The sequence below is a fragment of the Micromys minutus genome (assembly GCF_963924665.1).
Source record: "Micromys minutus genome assembly, chromosome: 7".
Classification (NCBI taxonomy): Eukaryota; Metazoa; Chordata; class Mammalia; order Rodentia; family Muridae; genus Micromys; species Micromys minutus.
The window spans coordinates 37839843-37861759 of record NC_137976.1 but is presented as its reverse complement, the minus strand read 5'-3'; the positions used below and the strand labels follow the sequence as shown (position 1 = coordinate 37861759).

The 21917-nt window shown below is 39.9% G+C and overlaps 1 protein-coding gene across 1 annotated transcript in view; it reads left to right on the top strand.

The window, feature by feature from the left end:
• Positions 1–21917, top strand: part of IMPG2 (interphotoreceptor matrix proteoglycan 2) — a gene marked incomplete at both ends in the record, with an annotated part of 55014 nt that overhangs the window by 31076 nt on the left and 2021 nt on the right. Inside the window, 7 exons of the mRNA XM_080919666.1 lie at positions 3364–3608; positions 6067–6152; positions 11668–11977; positions 13070–14355; positions 15239–15458; positions 19172–19382; positions 21247–21435. Coding sequence (XP_080775792.1) covers positions 3364–3608; positions 6067–6152; positions 11668–11977; positions 13070–14355; positions 15239–15458; positions 19172–19382; positions 21247–21435 — 2547 coding nt within the window. The remainder of the gene's footprint in view (positions 1–3363; positions 3609–6066; positions 6153–11667; positions 11978–13069; positions 14356–15238; positions 15459–19171; positions 19383–21246; positions 21436–21917) is intronic.

The window sequence follows — 21917 nt, the reverse complement described above, 5'->3', positions numbered from 1 at the left end:
TTATGCCTTGGAACCATCGTACAATTACTTCTTTCCTTATAAAGAAAGATCAAAACTTACTCACAGATTAACATATTAGTGTAAAAACTTAAAAGGCTTTAATTGCTTGAAGGATGAATGACATACCATTTCACATGTCATCAGACTTTGTATCATGTTTGCCCCTTATTCTCCCCTTATTCACACTAATCACTTCACCATTCAAAGAGCTCCCCTTGATATCTTTTTCATTTGGAATGTGGCCGTGGGTCTGTTTGCAGGATTGAGTTATCGATTTTTAAGAGTTCTAAAGCATTCTTTAGAAAGGCAGTTTATCAGATCTTCTAGGAAAACAATAATGAAATGACCCGGGATTTCTTTTCCTCGATGTAATCAATTAGAGCTAACCTATGTTGATGGGTGAAGGAAGGTTGGAGAGGTCTGGTTGCTTACAGGCATCCCCTGTAGACTAGACTGTCATCTGCACTGTGAAGATCATGACAGGTCCAAACCAGACAACTTGCCAGCACTTACAGGAACGAAGAATTTTTTTAAAGGCCATTCTCCTCTTATTAAAGCACAAAAGAGAATTCATTCAGATTGATCTTCTTAACATGAAAAACGTACCTACTAAGTGTGTGATCTTCTGGTTGGCTGGATCATGTTTTCTTTTCCCATAGAACAGTTTTTGAGGTGTTATAATCAAAAGTCTCTTTTGCAAACTTGATCTTGGAGAAGGTTGGGTGATCACTGTTATCAAACCAGGGTAGTTTGCTATGTTTGTCTTTACTCTATAGGGATACCTGCAAGGAAGCCTCAATACAGTAAAGCTCATGCAAAAGTATATCTCTTACCTCTAGGAGGATAAGAGAGTCTATTCTCAAGTCAAATATGAGTGACTGTTGTCAGTCTACATTTCTGCTCATGTAATAGACACTTGGTAAGACTCAGAATGAGGTGACAGGCTGGATATTGTAGAAATTTAAGAAGGCAGTTAGAATGACAAAATCCTTTTACAAGTACATGACAACTATACTTGAGTAAAAGCATACTCCACTATGTTTGTGTATACTCACACACATAGGTAAATACCGATACACATATCTACATATATACACATGAATATTTAGGTAACTTCATGGGAGGATGCTGCCTGTTTTCATGTTTTGAATTGGGAGTCATTTGCTGCCACAGAATTCTGAAGTAGGTATCTTCCATTATACATCTGGCTTGAGTGGTGTGTTTTTGGAAGGTAGTTCCCCCATCCCCATCCCTGGAGGTATCTTGTATATCAGATGTGAAAGCTGTTTGAAGAGGCAGGCTGGAGGCCAGCGTGGTGACTGGTGCAGAGATGCCCTCAGAATGACGCAGCCCAGTAATAGTTTGAGCAGACTGAGCAGTTCACAATGAGGTGCTGAGGTGAAAGGGAACCTCCACCACATCTTCACTGTAAAATTTTAAGAAGTGCTTTAACTCCTTTAAAACCTTGATATCATTTCCTTAGTAATATTCTGAAGATGATAAATGTTTTCCTAAGCTTGTTGTGAAGACAGAGTGAGATGAAGGCATAGTGGTATATTGAGAACACTTACAAATTGTGGTGTTCAGTTGTCAGAGATGCCCAGGTGAGTGAGTATCCAGGAGACACATTCCCAGAACTTTATCTTCTCATATTATTTCTTCAAAAGACCAAGAAAAATGTCAAACAACACACCAACTATTGTTTATTTGCCCTCCCTCCTCCCTTCCATTAAACCTTTTCTTCATTGGCTCATATGAAGGGATAGTGAGAAAGAGCTAGCTTTGTAGATAGTTATCTTTTAGCAAGTACTATTGTTTTATTTAATTCATTAATGAGGGAGTAAGCAAAAGAAAAAAGATAAAAGAAAAATAGAGTGAAAGAAAAATATCCCCATAAAGATTTCTAAGTTACCTATGTTAAGTAACTCAAATTAAAACTAAGTTAGGTCAAAAGAAAAACCATGTCATGACATCCTTAAAGTTTTACCTTAAAATTTACAGACTTGTAAGTTCTCTGGGTTGTCACCCAGAAGTAGGTTCCCTGAAACATTCATACAGCTGTCATTTTAAAGTATATTCTAGAGTGCTTGTCTGTCTGTCTGTCTGTCTGTCTGTCTATCACCTATCTACCTACCTATCTATCTATCTATCTATCTATCTATCTATCTATCTATCTATCTATCTGATTGTCTATATTTGAAAAATATGTTGCTTTATTTCTACTTTTAACTTCTTAGTTAAATTGTGAAATATTTTCTTCCTCAACAAGTAGCTCTGGTTTAGTACAATACCTTTCTGATAGCAACAATAAGAAAATATGAGAAAAATGTGTTCTTTTGGGGAACAGATAGAAGGTGTGTGTATGTGTATATTATACACATGCATGTGTGCATGTGCATATACTATAGAATATATAGAGAGATTAGAGTAAACCTGTGAAAGTTTGTTCTTTCTTTCACACTATGTGGGTCCAGAAATTAAACTCAGGTCATCTGGCTTGAGGGCAAGCTCATTCATTGGCTAAGCCATCTCGGAACTAGTATATCTTTTAAAATCAGTAAGTACAAATTGTAACAGGTCTTCATGCAAGAAACATCTTTCAAAGAGGACAAGAGAAAGCTCATTCTGGAGCCAAATGTAAGTGACCATGGCTTGAGAACATACATTTGGGTTGCAGCAAATTTCATGCTCCAACGTGGCAGTCGTTTCACAAAATTTTCATATTATCAGAACAAAGAAAGTCATACATCAACATACATATTAAATATAGTGGTGGAAATATCAGGTAGATGGGTTACAATAAAGTGGAGAAATCTCTGTTAGCTTTGGGGTTGGTGTGAGCTAAGGGATCTGTATGTTCCAAAGGACTTATCTAATAGTAACAGAGGTGTCAGGCCACACACAGAGGTGGGCAATAAACTCTATTAATTTGGCTCAGGATTTGTACCATTCTAGCCTCTCCCTATCATTAAAGTTCTAATTATCCCTCTAGTCTCTCTACTTAGGTCTTTTCCCTAAGAACATTTATTCACAGGGAAAGAAGGAAGATGAAAATGGGTGAAAAGAAGGGAGTTGGCTTTGAAAGAGAGGGAAGTGGTTGAGAATGTGGGACATGAAGACCTCTAGTAATGTGGTAGGGCTGACTCCATGGCTTCCTTAGGATTCTTGTCCTATTAATGCTACCACCTTCCATTCTCTGGGAAGGGGGAAGAAATGCTGAAGGCTACTTGGTATCTGTAGAGAATGTTGATAGAATCCATGCTTTATCAGACTCCCTCCCTTGACCCAATGCTCTCTATCTAACCAAAGTGCCTTTCTTTGTGCTTTCTTAGTGGAACTTAACTTATCTTCCTTTTACCGTAGTGGGATAGATGTTCACTATGCAGTTACCTTTAATGGTGAAACCATCAGCAATACCACCTGGGACCTCATAAGCCTTCACTCCAACAAGGTGGAAAACCATGGCCTTGTAGAGCTGGATGATAAACCCACTGCTGTCTATACAATTAGTAACTTCAGAAATTATATCGCTGAGACACTGCGCCAGAACTTTTTGATGGGAAATTCCTCTTTGGATCCAGATCCCAAGTCTCTCCAGCTTATCAATGGTGAGTTGAAAATCACGCATGATGTCCTCCCGTGTTTTTCCTTTTTTCAATATATTATGGTGAAGATGCACAAGACAGGACCCATCCTGATAAACGGAGCTTCAGCCTTACAGTCTTTTGGGAGAGATAAGTCATGGGTTTCCTGCAATATTCTCCATAGAAGGTCACAGAGCAGGGGAAGGGGAGAACAGCGTGGCAGTTAGAAATAGTTTAAAGGGCTGGGAACAGAGTGTGAGAAAAAGGAAAGGAGAGCCTGAAAATGGGAATCACAACAGGCTGTGGTGCTACCATACCATGCGAGGCCACCATAGTGTGAGCCGTTGAAGAAGGCCACTTGGTTACGGCTTAAAAGCCAGCAGAAGAAATGGGACAGAGGAGGAGAGCTGATGGAGGCTGACTGAGAGAGCCAAATGTGATGGCCATGGGGTGGGTTTGAAGAGCTGGATGTGATGGCCTTGGGGTGGGACTGAGGGGGCCGGATGTGATGGCTATGGGACTGAGATTGGACGTGATGGCCATGGACATACCACCATGCATTATAATGAGCAAATGGAGCTGGGGCAATACGGGAGGGGGAAGCCCTGTGAGTTTGGAGAATAGAATGGCCTTCCTGTCATCCTAGGGCAACGCTTGCTTCTGGTCAATATACTGCATCATCTTAATTCATCAGGGACACAGAGTTCTACCTTATTGGCTGTCATTGCTTTGCCATGATATCTTCACTGTACAGGTCCTTTAACTTTGAAAACTTGCAGCACAATGTATTTTACTGAAGTGAGAAAACAGGAAAGATACCAGTTGCTAAAGTGGAAAATGAGAAACACACTATGGCATCTTTAAACTCCCCCATCCCTTCCTTCCCTCCCCTCCTCCCTCCCTTCCCTTTTGTCTCCTTTTAAAAAATTGGTTATATTTTAGTTACATTTCAAATGTTATCCCCTTTCCCAGTTTTCCCTCCATAAACTTCTATCCCATCTTCCCTCCCCCTGCTTCTATGAGGATTCTTCCCCACCCATTCACCTACCCAACCTTTCCTTTCTCCCTGCCCTGATAGTCCCCTACACCGGGGAATCAAGCTTTGGCAGGACCAAGGGCTTCTCCTCCCATTGATGCCCAACAAGGCCATCCTCTGCTACATATGCAGCTGGAGCCATGGGTCCCTCCATGTGTACTCTTTGGATAGGTTTAGTCCCTGGGAGCTCTGGTTGTTTGATATTGCTGTTCTTATGGGGTTGCAAACATCTTCAGCTCCTTCAATCCTTTCTCTAACTCCTCCATTGGGGACCCTGTTCTCAGTCCGATGGTTGGCTGTGAGCACCTGCCTCTGTATTTGTCATACTCTGGCAGAGCCTCTCTAGAGTCAGCTATATCAGGTTCCTGTCAGCATATACTTCTTGGCATAAGCAATATTGTCTGGGTTTGGTGACTGTATATGGGATGGATCCCTGGATAGAGCAGTCGCTGGATGGCCTTTGCTTCAGGCTCTCCTTCAAACTTTTCCCCCCTGTGAATATTTTTTTTCTCCCTTCTAAGATGGTCTGAAGCATCCATTCTTCGATCTTTCAACTTCTTGAGCTTTGTGTGGTCGCTGTCCTTCTCTTTTCCTCCTTCCCTTCCCTTCCTTCTCTTTTTCTTCCTTTGGGCATGTTCAGTCTACAGTGTATGTTCGGAGGCTAGAGGACAATCTGAGAGAGTCTGTTCTTTCCTTACTCCATTTGGATCCCAGTGTTGAACTCAGGTTGCCTTTCCCTCTAAGCCATTTTGCTGGCCTTAGTGATTCATTTTTAGAGGAAAAGGTTAAGATAAATTAAGTGTCACACTCTGACTGTTCAAAGAATGATTTATGAGTTATGCAGTTCTGAGACTGAAGACACATTCTGCAACATTCCAGAATTGCTGCATTGCTAGATAATGTATATGGATAGAAAATTTAAAGTGACAAAAAAAAGAAACAGGACCAAAAGTACACACACTCACAGATTGGTTATTTAAACCTAGCTTTTGCCTTACTCCAGTGGTTCTCAACTTGTAGGCTGGTGGTCAAATACCCTATCACAGGGGTCACCTGAGACCGTCAAATAACACAGATACTTACCTTACAATTCACAACAGCAACAAAATTACAGTTATGAGGTAGCAACAAAAAATTTACAGTGGTGGAAGGTGGTGGTGGTGTTACCAGAACATGAGGAACTGCATTAAAGGGTTTTAGGCTCTTTGATTGGCTGGCAGTCTGTTGTGTGATACAGATTTCTAAGTTTGGTTTGCGTTTTGTTTATCCACTATTTCAATCAGGCTGTGGCTCAGGGTTGGGAGGACGGAGTTTGGTGAGCCCAGCAGTTTGCTTTGGCCATGTTAACTTGCTGTCACCCTTTGGAGCAGCCTCTTCCTGCAGCTGAGTGTGCACGGTGCTGCTGAATGTGGCTCAGAATTGATGCTCTCCATTGTCTTTTCTTAGTGAGAGGAGTTTTGCTCCCCCAAACAGAAGACATAGTTTGGAACACCCAAAGTTCAAGTCTTCAGGTGTCAACATCCTCTATTCTGGTAAGCCCCAAAACCTTTCTCCTTTGCAACCTCTCCTGCTTACTTTTGTGTTATGAGTTTCCAAAGCTGCTCCCCTTTCAAGTATTCTTTTGTGTGTCCCTGGATCATTGCTCACAGTGGTGAGCTTAAGGGGACCAAGTATTTGTTCAGAAAACTTAACTTTCCCACAGTGGCTAAATAAAGACTGCACTGCCAAGCTCCACATGTGGGGGAAAGTTGTTTGTTGCTCATACTTGTTTGGGAATAATGAAGCTGTGAATGCCCACTGAGTTGTCTTTCAGTTTCTTAGAAATCATTTTCTTTATAGAGAGACTACAAATTGATGTTCATGAGTACAGAGTAGACATTTTATGTCAAATATTGTTAAGATATTAAAGGAAGTTAAGATATGGCAGTAGATTAGTGTATGGAGGGGGGAAAGAATGAAGAAATTGACTGGTTGTAAAACAGGAGGAACCCTAAAATTAGTCCTTCTATTAAGTGAATTTCATTGTTTATTATTATTGTATAAGCATGTATCCATAATGTCTGTGGGGAATGCACAAGCGTGTGCACACACTGTGACACAGTGTGGGGGTCAGACAACAACAGTGGGAAGTTGGTTCTCTCCTGTTTTTTTGTGGGTTTAGGGCATTGAACTCAGGTCACCAAGCATCTTTACTTAAAGAGGCATCTTACCTGCTTACAGCCCTCCCTTTAAATTGGGATGAAGCATTTCCATTTGCACACAAACGGCAGGGAATGAACCTTTCCCCTTGGTCTTAAGGTCCTCTTTCCCTCCACATCTCACTATAGGGAGATACTGAGGAGAGAAGAAAATACTTCCTCAAGAGCAGCTGAGGCAGCAAAGATGGTATCCCCAATGACAACACAGGACTGCTTGTGTGCAGATGGCTCAGTGATCTCCTGGGCACTGGGACATAGGAGGGGACTCTCGTCCTATCCAGCATCCACAGATCACATTCTTCCTTTCTAAAATTGTCTTCTTTTTTGTTTTATACCAGCTGTTTGAAATACTTGTTTCTTGGCATTAGTACTGCAATCGGAAATGTTTAAATTTTTTTGAGATTAAAATTATATCACTTCCCTCTTTGTTTTCTTCCCTCAAGACTCTTCTATGTACTAGCCATGTTCTCCTTCTAATTTATTTTTTTAAATTGTTGCTGCACACACACACACACACACACACACACACACACACACACACTTCTAAATACACAAATACAACTTGCTCAGTCCAGATACATTTTCAGGATAACAATGGAAATTTAGAAAGCAAACTTATTTGACCACTGATCTATATATTCATCTATTTTACTGAGCAACTTAATTTTGAGATGTGGAATCACTGGAAAGGACTTTTTCACTGAGAGCTGTTTTGGAGAAAGAATGGTTTGGGATAGATGGCACATTAATTTGGTGTTTGTTTACCTCTCCATTAAAATATATTTATTTTGTCTTTTTCATGTGCCAAGTACCAGGGAAACTAAAATGAATTAGGTGTGGTCCTTTCTATGAGAAGTCTCCAGACTGGTAGTAGACAGATGTCTAAACAAATAAGGTGACATAGTGTTACGAGGAGCTCACAAGAGATGACCACTCAGACAGTGTGTAGCCAATTAAGTCTTTATTTCAGCCAGCTGAAACCACACCCAAGCGTTTAGGGACCCAGGTGTGGCCTTGAGTGTTCACAGCCATCCAAGACATGGTGATTTTTAAAGCAGAGACCCTGTCCAGGCATCCTGTTTGGCAGCTGCTGATGGCTTTACGGAGTAAGCAGTTTTAACAGAAGCTAAGATTAGCCAGCTGGAAGGGGTGTGGGGCTCGGCACAAACAGGCCGCTAAGACGAACAGTTAGCTGGAGGAGGCGCTATACAAACAGGCAGTTTTAATAAAGACTAGGATAAGATGGCTAGAGCATCCTGACCTTTGATTCTTAAAACAGAGTCAGGTAGCATTCCACAGGATTCTCGCTCAAAGAGATTAGATTCTAGTTAAACTTGGAAATGGCTCTGGAATACAAGATGGAGGAACCTCTTACCTTGTCCCATAACAACACTTCCTTTTCTGGCCGTCCACCTGTGGTGTAGAGGAGGGAGAGGCAAGGTTACCCTCAGCTCTGCTTTCCTTCTCATGCCATCCTAGGGCTTACCAACCACCAGATATTTGTGATGGCGTTTTAAAAGTCTGGAGATGACCATAAAGGCCACTCCATAAAGTGCCTGTAACACGAACATGAAGAACTTTGTCCATAATCCCCGAATTCACATAGAAAAGCAGGTTGAGGCAGTGCTCACCCAAGATCCTAGTGCAGCAGACTCACTGATGAGCTAGTCAACCAACCTGTGAGCTCTCGGCTTAATGAGAAAAGCGGTCTCAAAAAATTAGGTAGGGAGTGGTAGAGGAAGACATGCAGCATCAACTTCTGGCCTCCACAAATACACATCCCCAGTCACACACACACACACACACACACACACACACACACACACACACACACACACACACTGAAGAGACAAGATTTTCTTTATCAGCTATAGGTTGCCGACTGGGGACCATCTAGCTGGATTGTTATCAATTTCCTGCAGTTACTACTTCTCATAGAGAGATTTTTGTGGGAGAGTGGAGAGAAACAGGTATTTTTGAAACCAATTTTTAAAAAGCTAGCATCTAAATACTTTATTTTTACAAAAATGTAGATTTCCTGCTGATTTTGAGAAATAGGAATACCTGAAACCATGAAGTTCCCATTACCTTCTGTCAGGAAGTAGAGCGTTTGATGCTGTCAGTCAAGGATGTCAAACACTGACTAAAGGATTATTATTCAGTTATATTGCAGTAGCTCCATTTTCCCTTCAGCAAAATCTCTCTCCCTCCTCCTCTTCCTCTCTCTCTCCCTTTCTCCCTCCCTCCTTCCCCTCCCCTCTCAAAATTAGTTTTATTTTATTTTATATGCATTAGTGTTTTTCCTGCATGTGTGTCTGCATGAGAGTGTTGGATCCCTTGGAACTGGAGTTAGAGAAAGTTGTGAGCTGCCACGTGGTTGCTGGAAACTGAACTTGGGTCCACTTGAAGAGCAGCCAGTGCTCTTAACCACTGAGCCATCTCTTTCCTTTACTCCCCACAAAATGATAACAGTTTAAGGAGACTGGAGCCTGTAGGTTTTTTTTTTTTAAATTTTATTTTTACTAATACAGAATAGTCATGTATATTTGTGGAGTACAATGTGAGGTTTGCTAGCATACAACATGATCAAATCAAATAAGTGTGATCTATGATCAGATGTTTATCATGATTATATATATTGACAATAGTCAACCTTAGCTATTGTGAAATAGACCATAGGTTCTTAACTATAGTCACTCTGCTATGTTACAGAATACTACAGCTTTTCCTTCTACTTGTAATTTTGTACTGAAAATTTGTTTTTTTATTTTTGCTTTCCTACTCTTCCAAGATACTGATACCGCATCTTTAAAATCTAGTTGATTTTTAGCTTCTATCATTTACTCTCTCTCTATATATCTTTTTAAATAATATATATTATTGAATTTGGAAGCTTCTGGCATCCTGGTCATGAAAATCACTTGTTTTTCATTATGCTTTTTTTTTTAGAACTATAAAGTTCTTCACATGGAAGTTAGGGCCAGTGATATTAGCCAATATGCCTTTAAACACTGAATTAAAAAGAACTCATGAGATGAGTTTGTTACTAGAAACATGTATTGATACAAAAATAGGGAAAGCACCCACCTCAGCTCTAGTGGGAGAAACAACAGTACTGAGAAAACCAGAGCCCTAGCTTTGCTGTGGTTGTTGTTATTATTGCTGTGATTGTTTTGGCTGTTTTGTGCCTTTGGATATCTTTCCTTTACCTGTAATATGCATGTCATGATTTGATTACATGATTCTTCACTGTCTTTCTAGGTTTAAAATTGTATGCTTTAATTATGTTGACATACATTTATATACTTCCCTCTCCTCCCATTCCTGAAGAACGGGTTGATAAGTTAGTATTGTTTCTTGATTCACTCTTTTTCTTTCACATACAGCATTACAATTTATTGCCTTAATATTTATTAGATAAAGTTTTATCTCTCCATCAAGTCCATTCAGAATATCTTAGACATTTTAAGCAACACTCAAGGCAGTTTTGTGCATCTGTGCACTGTTAAGTTACCCAGAAGCGCTCTGCACACAGGTCAGCAATTGCAAGCTGCCTACACTGTGCAGTTACACAAGGCTAACTGTGCTACCAATGGTCTTCAGCTCCCAAGCTGCTAAGGTTGGCTATTTGAGCTGAAGGTTGTCTTCCTGATGGGATCCTGTCTACTGGCCTGATTCATGAACCAACTCACTCTTTTCAGGTTCACGCTGATTCGCCAATCAGCGTTCCCCAGAGGGTGTCCTCCCATCCCCCATCTTTGAATCTTTCTCTTTCCAACTCCTTTGCTGTTGTACCTCATTGTCTGAGGATGGTCTTTTGTTTCCCCCTTCATATGCATGCATTTTCTCTCATACTGCTCATTTTACTCTAGCAAACTTAGCTTATTGGAACATGGGACTCTAGAGAGAGATGCTTTAATAGTTAAGAGCACTTGATACTTTTGCAGGGGACTGGCTTTAATTCCTAGTACACACATAGCTGCTTACAGCTGTTCCTAACTCCAGTTCCTGGAGGTCCAGTGTCATCTCCTGGCCTCTGTGGGCACCAGGCATGCATGAATTACATATATGCAGGCAAAATATTCATACTAAAAATAAAGAAATCTTAAAAGAGGAACATTATTTTTCAGGATAATGCCCAGCATCGATTAAAATGTATAAACTCCCACAAAATGCCATGACTCTTTTACCTATTAATGTCGTCATTTAATTTCCTTTACATGGTTTTTAACTTAAGATTTAATAATAGAATGTTCAAGTGTTATGTTTTTGTCTACTTTCTATTTCTGAAACAAACGGTTGAAGAAACATTATCACTATATTAACACCAAGTTGGGGGAAAGAAAAAGTGTATTTTGAGTCATGTAACAATTTCATAGGTGTGGCTTCTTATTTGAGATAACCAGGCAAAATCGTGATATGGTGATATTTTTCATAAAAATAAAGGCCCATAATTGAACATCTTTTGAAATGACGAATAAAACAGTTAGTTATTCCTTCCTACTGTGGGTAGTGTGCTTAGGTCTTTGCCAGATAGCTGCACATATAACTAACTTCTATATATTTAAAGTCATTTAAGCTAAAAAAATAGAAGAAAATGAAACACCCCAAGCCAAAGAACCAGTATTCTCTCTAATGGATTAATTTTGTTTAGTCTTCTACATATGGTATTTTCCTTGGCCTTTTTACAGTTGAATTTAGAAAGGCTACACAGGTTTTCAGTCAATTTTCAGGTTAATAACTAGCTGACGTGGGATTTGATTCCAGAATATTTGCTTCCCATCCAATATGACATTTCTATGTCTCTCTTTTCTCTATGGTATGATTTAGCCTTTCTCTCCCTCCCCAGGATAATACCCTTCAAGCTGAATGGCTCTCAGCAGATGAATCCACTACTACCACCACCACCACCATTTCACCATTTGATTTCAGCTCTGGTCCTCCCTCAGCCACTGGCAGGGAACTCCGGTCAGAAAGTACTGTGGGCGATGTTGTAACACACAAGTTAGCTTCTCCCTCGAAGGTGGTCCTCAGTTCTTCTCCAGAGGTCTTGGGGGGCAGCAGCTTGACTCTTCATTCTGTTACCCCAGCAGTGCTTCAGACTGACTTGCCTGTGGCTCCTGAGGGAAGGACTTCTGGATCTTCCATATTAGAAGATGGTGAGAAACCTTAATCACTTTTCATAATACTTTACTGAATCAGAGGGCAAGGGCTCTGAAGAGATTATGATGAAGAGGAAAACATGGTAGCATACATTAGGGAGAAAATGGCTTGAGAAACCTGAGTGAGAGAGGAAATAAATCATATTTAACCAGTCAGACTGGAAAATAAAAATGTATCCTAACAAATGGACTTGGAGAAGCAAGGTGGAAATCAATCAAAAGGTATTTTGAAGGTCATATTGAAGAGTATGTAATTACCATGGCCACTATTATCAAAACACTTTGCCTGCTTAAATGTCATGAACTGCATCAAAGACGATTATTCTAATAAACCTTAAGATTAATTATGGGGATACTCTGAGGATTTAGGCTACAGTAATTTTTAAAAGGAGGTAGGAAAGCCCCAGAGACAGAGTGATAGAAATGAAATAGTTGATCTTCTAGATCAGTAGTTCTCAACTCATAGGTTATAATCCCTGTAGGGTTCGAATAACCCTTTTACAGGGGTTACCTAAGACCATTGGAAAACACAGACATTTGCATTATGATTCATAACAGTAATAAAATTACAGTTATTAAGTAGCAATAAAAATAATTTTATTGTTGGGCGTCACCACAACATGGGGAACTGTCTTAACAGGTTGCAGTATTAGGAGGGTTGAGAACTATGTTGTGAAATAGACTCTGTGTGTGAAAGAGAAGGTGAATAAAGATTAAAAAAATGGGTCTAGAATTTTAAACATGGGGGAAATATGAAGGATGAGGACAATAACCATAGAAAAGAGAAAACAATTCTCAGAAAAAATTCCCCCTAAATTTCTAGTTCAATCTGGGTTTCAATATGGTTGATTCTTCATTTTCATTGGAAAAAAGTCAAGTGTTTGAGGATTATTTCAATCATCCAGACTTCACCTCAGAGATGGGGATTATATTTAGTAATGCTTATACCATATTATGAATTTATAATCATGTCTTTCTGTGGTGTAGATATTAAGGTCAGCAATTGTCCTTGGTAACTGGAGAATAGATAACTAGTTGGAGAACTAGGCTTCATTTTGTAGATTAACTAATGGAAAATTGTTTTTTAAGGATTAGCCAACACTGAAGAATCGGAAGAGTCTTCTATTGATGTATTGCCTTCAAGCTCATTAATTCAACCTGTGTCAAAAGAAACAGTACCACCCATGGAAGACTCTGACATAACTCTCTTGACACCCTCACCACATCTGACCTCTTCTGCTATAGAAGACCTTGCTAAAGACATAACAACACCTTCTGGCTTGGACTTCTTGGCTTCCAAAGTCTCAGACCAGTTGGAAGTGGGCCCATGGTTTCCAGACACCTCTGAGGAAAAAGAGTTCATTTTTGAAAGTGGCTTGGGTTCTGGGTCTGGGAAAAATGTAGATGTAATTGATTGGCCATGGAGTGAGACTTCATTAGAGATGACCACTGAACCACTGTCAAAGTCATGGTCTGAAGAGCAGGATGCACTATTATCAACTGAGAGTATAGAAAAATTACATATAGATGGCAGAGTAGCTTCCACAGGACAAATTATTGAACCTTCAGAGCATAGATATGGAGACAGGTCTATACACTTTACAGAAGAAGAATCCCATGTTAGATCTACTATACCCATTTTTGTAGAGTCTGCAACTCAACCTACATCTCTAATTTTTTCCAAACACGCATCAGCTGTACCAGACACTGATTCTTACTCAGTTACCAAAGCACCCTTTTTACTGGCAACTATAGCAACCTCTGCTTCCACCAAGAAAACAGATGAGGTGAATATCCTCCTAAAGGAAGACATGGTACAAATAGAATCATCCAGTCACAAAGGACTTGACAGTGATATTTCAGTAGAAAGCCCAGATATGCAGCCTGTGTGGACCATATTGCCAGAATCAGATATAGTTTGGACAAGTACTTCTTCCTTAGGGAAGTTGTCCAGAGACACATTGGCAAGTACACCAGAGAGCACTGGCAGACTCTGGTTGGAAGCTTCCATGACACAGCCCACTGATTTACCCCCAATCACCCACTCAGTCCAGCTAGAGGATGAAGTAATAATGGCTGTCCAGGATATTTCATCAGAACTAGATCAGGTAGGCACAGATTACTATCAACCTGAGCTAACCCAAGAACAAAATGGCAAGGTTGACAGCTATGTGGAAATGTCTACCAATGTTCACTACACAGAGAGGCCTATTGTGGCTCAGCCCACAAAAGGAGGTGTCTTGAGTCGCACCCAGACTGCAGGAGCATTGGTGGTTTTCTTCAGCCTCCGAGTGACAAACATGCTGTTTTCAGAAGACCTGTTTAACAAGAACTCTTTGGAATATAAAGCCCTGGAGCAAAGATTCTTAGAGCTGGTAAGCACAGACTGACAAATGTGAACATTAGTGACTGCATGTGACTCCGCACCCTCAGCACACCATGTCTGAGCCCAGAGAAGGGGTTTTCCATGGGCACTAATTTCCTGTCCTCCTTAGCTAGCATCATGGCTTTTGGGTGGTAGAAGAAGAATAAGTCAGATGAATTCCAGAATTGGAGGCAGAAACGTGACGTCGGGTTGATGTGACGGGTTAGATGCTGAAGAGTCTATGCCAGGAATTCTGAGAGAAATGACGTCTGAAAGGAAATCTCAAGCTTATTGTGAGACCCATCTTTTGTGGACGTTCGTATCTTTATTGTGTGAGCCCCGTCAGTGAAACAGACTAAATAAGCTCTAAGCATCTAAAATGCTTTATGAGTTCCATAGGGTTTCTAAATATCACTATGAAAATCTCACAATATGCCTTATTTATGCAAGTAAATAAACCATTTGTTTTCTAGTTGGTGTATAAAACAAAGTTTCTCATTATGGCACTGGACACATACATGTCATTGTACTTTGCTCACACTAAGCAATACATTCCAAGCCCCTGTTTGTCATCGCCCATACACCGGTCCATTTTGTCTTCCCAAATCTTATGTCTTATCTGTATATACGTATATTATGGGGAAGAGTCATTCAAGGTACGTATGTATATAATAATATATGTATTAAATCTAGTTATACATATGAAGAAAATCTTATCCTTTCTTTCTTTCACCCCATCAAGATTTTGCATTTTGTTGAATACATACTAAAAAGGAAAAACTCACACGAGCATCATTTGCTTGTCTTTGTATGTTTTATTGTCTTTCTGGCATGTATTCAACAAAATGGTAAGTAAGCCTTGGCAGTAAATATGGCCATCTTGTCATTTGCAGCTGGTTCCCTATCTCCAGTCAAATCTGTCAGGGTTCCAGAACTTAGAAATCCTCAACTTCAGAAATGGCAGTATTGTGGTGAACAGCCGAGTCAAATTCGCCGAGTCTGTCCCTCCTAATGTCAATAACGCCATGTATATGATTCTGGAAGACTTTTGTACCACTGCCTACCAAACCATGAATTTGGATATCGATAAGTACTCACTGGATGTGGAATCAGGTAAGGATAGTGCCTATCACTGAGGGTTCTTTGTAGAATCTAGGGGCTATTCTGTGTGTTTTCTTTTTCATTGAGTAAAAGTAAGCCAGATACTTGTATGAAGAAAAGGCACTGTGTCATACACAGTCCCACATCTTGAAGATTAGCAAAATAAATATCTCAGGGACATCTCAAAATGTCAAGTAGACAGTGGTATCATTGTTGTTCACCCCCAATTCCCTTTGAACATGTTCTTTTCTGCTCTTTCACTTATTCATGGGACCTCCATTTGTTTTAGTGCTATGTTGTCATGACACTAAATGGTTTCTTCCTTCTTTCAATATGTGTGTGTGTGAGTGTGTGTGTGTGTGTGTGTGTGTGTATACGAACGGACACTTTATGTTCCTAAATTGATTCTATTTAAGTTTTATGCAAGGATCACTCTGTATTTTGGTGTGTGGTACTGACTGGTGAACTCGGGGCCTTCCACATGCCAGACAAACCACTATTGAGCTATATCCTCAGCCATTTGTTTTAGGATCACTGAAGTTGTCCAGGCTGTCTTTGATCTCCCTCTGCAGTACAAGCATGTCTTAGGTTTGTAATCCCCTGTTTAATCTTTTGAAGTAGTTGGGATTACAGACCTGAACCTCATACCACCAGGGCATATTTTACTTTCCATATTTCTCTGTACCAAGGAAGCTTCTCTTCTAAGCACCAGATGTATTATTTAATTGCTTGACAATCCCTGCTTGGGTGTATTTGGTGTGTTCTGTGTACTATATTGAACGTGTTTGAGAGCGAACTCTTCTGTGCTTCTTCCCGCTCTCCATTTAACCCATGCTTCTTTTTCTCAACCGATGCAATGTTTATCTTGTCAGCTGCTTAGGCCAGAAAACTAGACAATCTGGAACACCACTCTTAATTATATAGTTTCCATCACCCTATATTTCAACTAGTCACCAAACTTATATTAGCACTGGATTCTAAAGTATCCCAAATCTAGGCTCTTATCTCTAATGCCATGGTTATTGGTGTATCCAAATGAACACCACATCTCATATGGCTTGCTTTTCCTACGGCTCTGGCACCTCCAGCGGCCTGTTCTGTAGACAGTAGCCCTATCACTCTTTGTAAATCAACTTTTAAATGATTTTACCTGGCTGCTGTCTATCAATGGTTTCCTGGTTCAGTAGCCAACAGGGTCTGAGCCCCAACTTCTTTCCCAGAATTACCCAGCGAAGCTAACCTTTTGGTTTACTATATTCTAGTCAAATTGCGTGTTTTAGTTCCTCAGACACCCAAATCTTTCTATGGCCTTAAAGGCTTTGGCCATTCCTACCACCTCTGACAAAACCTTACCATTCGGATTAGGTCTTGGCTCAGACATTGCTTTCAGCAAACTCCATACTCTCCATGTTCTGTAGTGTTTGACTTTCTCTAACATTATGTTTGTTTCCTCTGGAGAGTTTAGGTTGGGTATTAACGTGTGTGAGCAGTGCTTAGTAACCACTTCCCAGCTGCATGTTCTGTAAGGACTGAGCATATGTCTGTTGTAGTAAGCACTTAGTCAGGCCTTAGCACAGTGCTTCAAGCACCTGAGAAGGTATTCAGAAATAGTGTGCTTGTACAAAAGGAACCACTGATTTTGTTTGGAAGAACTTGATGCAGAAAATATGTCAGGAGTCTGAAGTTTTATATTATTTTTCCCTTCCGTATACTAGGATATGGTGGTTTTGAGTAGGAGTCAGGCAGATTATCTAGGGTCATACTTTTGTAGTTCTTTTAGTCTCAAACAAGTTTGAAAACAAGACCTATCATATTTTTAAGCAGGGAGAAAAAGCAAACATTCTTTCCTTGAAATCCTTGAAGGACCATTATTTATTGCAACTGAGGAAAATTACTTAGCTAATCTCAAATTTCCAGTTCTCCTGTCTCGAGTGCTCTCTGAGGCTGCTTGCACATCCTTTGCCAGGCAGTGTGTGGAGGAAGCAATCAAGCCAAGAAATCTTGATTTTATTCCATCATTTATCATTTTCAGGAGTGTAGACCAGCCGCTTGATCTCTAAGTCACTCATATATTATATGGACATGCTATTACCCAACCTGTATATTTAATAAAGAGGAGTTTTTGGACTAAACAAATATGGGAAAGCATGTTACTAGCTCTACAATTGTGAGCAGTTATGATGTATTGTTGTTATTGGCATGGCACTGAACTATATATTTAGCTTCCAGTCAACTTCTTTTTTTAAAAAGGATTACAATAGATAAGCACATTTGCCTCATAGTGTTTAGTCTAAAGAGAAGAGATTCTATTATCTTTGTCCCCACACTCTTAGAGTAGCCACAGAGTTTACAATGTTTTTCAGGTCAAGTTTCTCTACGACATGTATATTTTAAATTATTATTGTTGCTTTATGTCAACATTGGCTATGGTAAGTACAACTTGTATTTTACCCAATTTTATTGACATTCAGTGTTTCTGAAAATTTTGTTCTCATTAGTGGAGGCATACTTCTTTTGAAAACTCCAGAAAAGATGCTTTCTTACATTTTTGTATTTTCTTCACATTTGCTGAAAACCTCCGGCATTCCTTGACTTATTAGTCCAGCATTTGCCTCTGATGATATGTAGTCTTCTTCCCTGACTGTGTCTCTGAGTCCAGTCTTCCCTCCTCTAAGAAGGGTAGCAGTCATGAACGGCTTAGCCTAATCTAGTTATGACTTCTTTTTCACATGATTCCCATGAAAGGTCACATTCTGAATCTCCAAGGGGACCCAATTTAACTTAGTATGTTCTGTCACTCTCCACACACAGCTGAGAGGGATTCAGGTCTCCTGAAATCCAAGGGCAAGGTCTTGTGAATATCATCTTTAAGCTCCAGAACAATGAAATTATTTACTAACTTAAAAAATAATTTCTCTGGAAACAAAGAGACTGCTAATTTTTTATCCTTTCTAGCTAAACTTCAGACTTTCTCATGTAGATGTCTACGATCATTCCCAGCTATTAAGCTCTACCTTCAACATCTCTGTTGGCATTTTCCCATTTGCTGTGCACCCTTTGCTATTCACTGTGGAAGAGCACACGTTGGCCCTGTGGTAAACCCATCCATAGTTAATCTTTCACTTTACTTTTGATTGGTTATTGTAACTGTTATTATTTTTGTCTTTTCCTCTTCTCCCACCAGTGAAAGAGTAAGTTACTGTAGACACAATATTGTCCAGAGGAAGCACCAGATGATTTTCTATCAGTAGTTATCACAAATATAGATTGTTTCCAAGGCTCCTCTAGGATATCTCCACCCACAAGGATGTCACCATTTTTTCTAGGTTCTCATTTCATGTTAATAGCACGGGACAAGCATACATCAGTGTGTGTAGAGTAGAGATGGCCCTTAGCTGAATGGCTTGGTAGAAATGAAGAACTCTTGAAAACTGTGTTGAAGTTAGATCTCTAGTTACCTGGTAATGACCTTAAAGTTTCTAGATGTAGAGGCTTGCCCAGGTCATAACTTTTTATAATTTGGCTCCAAGGTTTAGAGACATCGAACACAAACAGACTAATTTATGAGGAGTCAATACTTTTGGTGGTACTAGTCAGGTATTGGTACATCTTCATGATTCAAGATGAGGATTTTCCCATGGTTCTTTGAGGGAGGAGCTTTGTGTATTTCAGTTCCTGTGCTTTAACTTTCTTTGAATCATTCTCTGGTTTGTTTGCTGCTTTAGGTGATGATGCCAACCCTTGCAAGTTTCAGGCCTGTAATGAATTTTCTGAGTGTTTGGTAAATCCTTGGAGTGGAGAAGCGAAGTGCAAATGCTACCCTGGGTACCTGAGTGTGGATGAACTGCCTTGTCAAAGTGTCTGTGATCTACAGCCTGACTTCTGCTTGAATGATGGGAAGTGTGACATTATGCCTGGTCATGGAGCCATTTGTAGGTATGTTACCGTTAGGGATTTTGGCATCGAAGGTTAGATATACTTCGTCTGAAGAAAATGGGTTGACGTATAATTGTAAGGCAATCACAATGATGCTTATTATGTTTTGGCGACTAGATGAATGCTGTTTAATTCTCAGGTGAAGACTGGGGCATTCAATATGCTTGAATCACATAATTATTAGGGTTATTTTATGCTGTTAGGAAGCCACAAACTATTGTTTTTCCTGAATGTGTCCTACTGAGAACACTTGGATTAGCTGGAGATCTCTGTGTGCTGTTTTCAGTGATGGTGAAATTATCACCATTCATGTAAGATTTTATGTAAATCAGCATTTCACAAGTAAAAGTTCAAGGAAAGGGGGCTGTGTTTTCCTGATTGGGTTTTATTCATTTCCATTCTCTCACTCAATGTTTTGAGATAGGGTTAATCTGTGTAGCCCTGGCTCTCCCGGAACTTGCTCTGAAAACCAGGCTGTCCTCGAACTTACTGAGGCCATCCATCTGCTTCTGTCTTTGCCTCCTGAGTGCTAGTGTGGGCCACTGCTGCCTGGCAGATTTTCTTTTTTTAAGATTTATTTTGTGTTTGCAGGTTTGCCCACATTTAAGTATGCACATCTTGTATGTGTCTGGTGCCCACAGAACTCAGAAGGTGTTAGATTCCCTGGGACTGGAGTTACAGATGGTTGACATGTATGTTCCAGGAACCAAATACTGGTTCTCCATAAGAGTGTGTTCTTAACCATTCAAAAATCATCTTTATAGCCCATTGACATTATTCTTAATGACTCTGTGCTTCTTGTATCATACTGAGTATTCAAAACTAAAGTGACCCAAATTTTTAGAAAAATTTCCAAAGTTTTCTAAAGTGATGGCAAATATATGTTCCTCTAGGGCCAAGCTCTGTTTGCAGGATCAAAATCACTGTGGTAACTGCAAATGCTCAGAGTCAATTAGATTGACTACCCTTTTCTGACCACTACCCTCAAAGAAACAAAAATCAAAACACCCCCCAAACATATTGACTTTCAGTCCCATAAGCACAGATACATGGTGGAAAGAGGAGGGAATGCTGGGATTAAGTAGGGGGAACTTAAGTAAGATGTTAATGTGTGAATGCAAACATTGGCATAGATACTCCAAACAGAAAGTAGCTGGAGGTGATCCAACTGCTTTTATGTAACAAAGTTTTAAGATATAAATATTTATATGCTCACAAATATTTATAAAATGTATTAAAAATACAAAGGTTTAGCTATAATATGAATGGCAATTATAGTTTCTTATGTCCAGGGAAATTAACATTATTTTGCAAAGCAGTGATTTGCTCACTATTCTGGAGATCATTGTATTTTTTTTGTACATGTCTGTGGCCTCAGAACTTGGAGGATCTCTTTAGGGTTGTGAGATGACATGTAAGGTGCTAGAAGCTTTTAGTAAGGGTGATAGTTACTTTCCTTCCTGGGCATGCATATTTGTTATTTGTTAATGAAAAGGCTGAATGTAAAAGTTTTTAAACCTTTAAGACTCTAGTCAGCCTCTTAACAGCAGTCATTCAAGATAGAGTGGTTAATGTTGGGTGCTGTGCACAGGCTTTTGTTATATGTGCATTTAACTTGCATGTCAGGCACTTTTTTCTTTTTCTGCTATGTGGGGGATGGGACCCAGGATTTTATGTGTAATATGCAAGCACACTACTACTAGGTCATAGCCCCAGTACTCCCTTCAAGTCCTTAATGAAGATTTACATGATCAATATGTGTGTGTGTGTGTGTGTAAAAAATCTTTCACATTCTACTGAACATTCAGTTTGCTATCATTTTGAGCAAAGTGATTCAGACTGAGTTTGATGCCTGTTTTTACAGATGTCGAGTTGGTTCAAACTGGTGGTATCGAGGCCAACACTGTGAGGAGTTTGTGTCTGAGCCCTTTGTCATAGGCATCACTATAGCCTCGGTGGTTTGCCTTCTCCTTGTTGCATCTGCTATTGTCTTTTTCCTTGTGAAGATGTTTCAAGCTCAGAATGTCAGGAGAGAAAGGCAGAGGCCCATCAGGTAAGTAAGTGCTTCCTAATGGAACCAAATGCCCGCTTACTCATTGCTTACTTTATACCAAATACTGAGCAAAGAGCTGGGTGAAAGCAAAAAGCTCTGAAGTTGAGTGAAAACATCTTCAAACTGATGCCATATTTGAAGAAATCTAAGTAGTCTGTGAATGAGATGCTAAGAAGCTTGGATGAATATTGAATGAACTAGGTTTGGCAAGGGCAGGAAGTCTTGGAAGTTTAGAGATTATCATATAGTGGGAGAGAAGAATGTCCTTCTGTAGGGGACGGTGGGTCTCTTTGTAATCAGGGTGTAAACATGATCTGGGTCAAGGGGGCCCATGTGAATAGAATAGCACAGTGTTAGAATCGTTCTCACTTCTGACCTGGTTTAGGAGTCATCCCTCTGGGGTGCTTCTGAGAGCACCAAGACACATTTCTATCATTCTTAAGAACTGCACCAACTGAGTTTTCAATAGACTGTGATCTTAT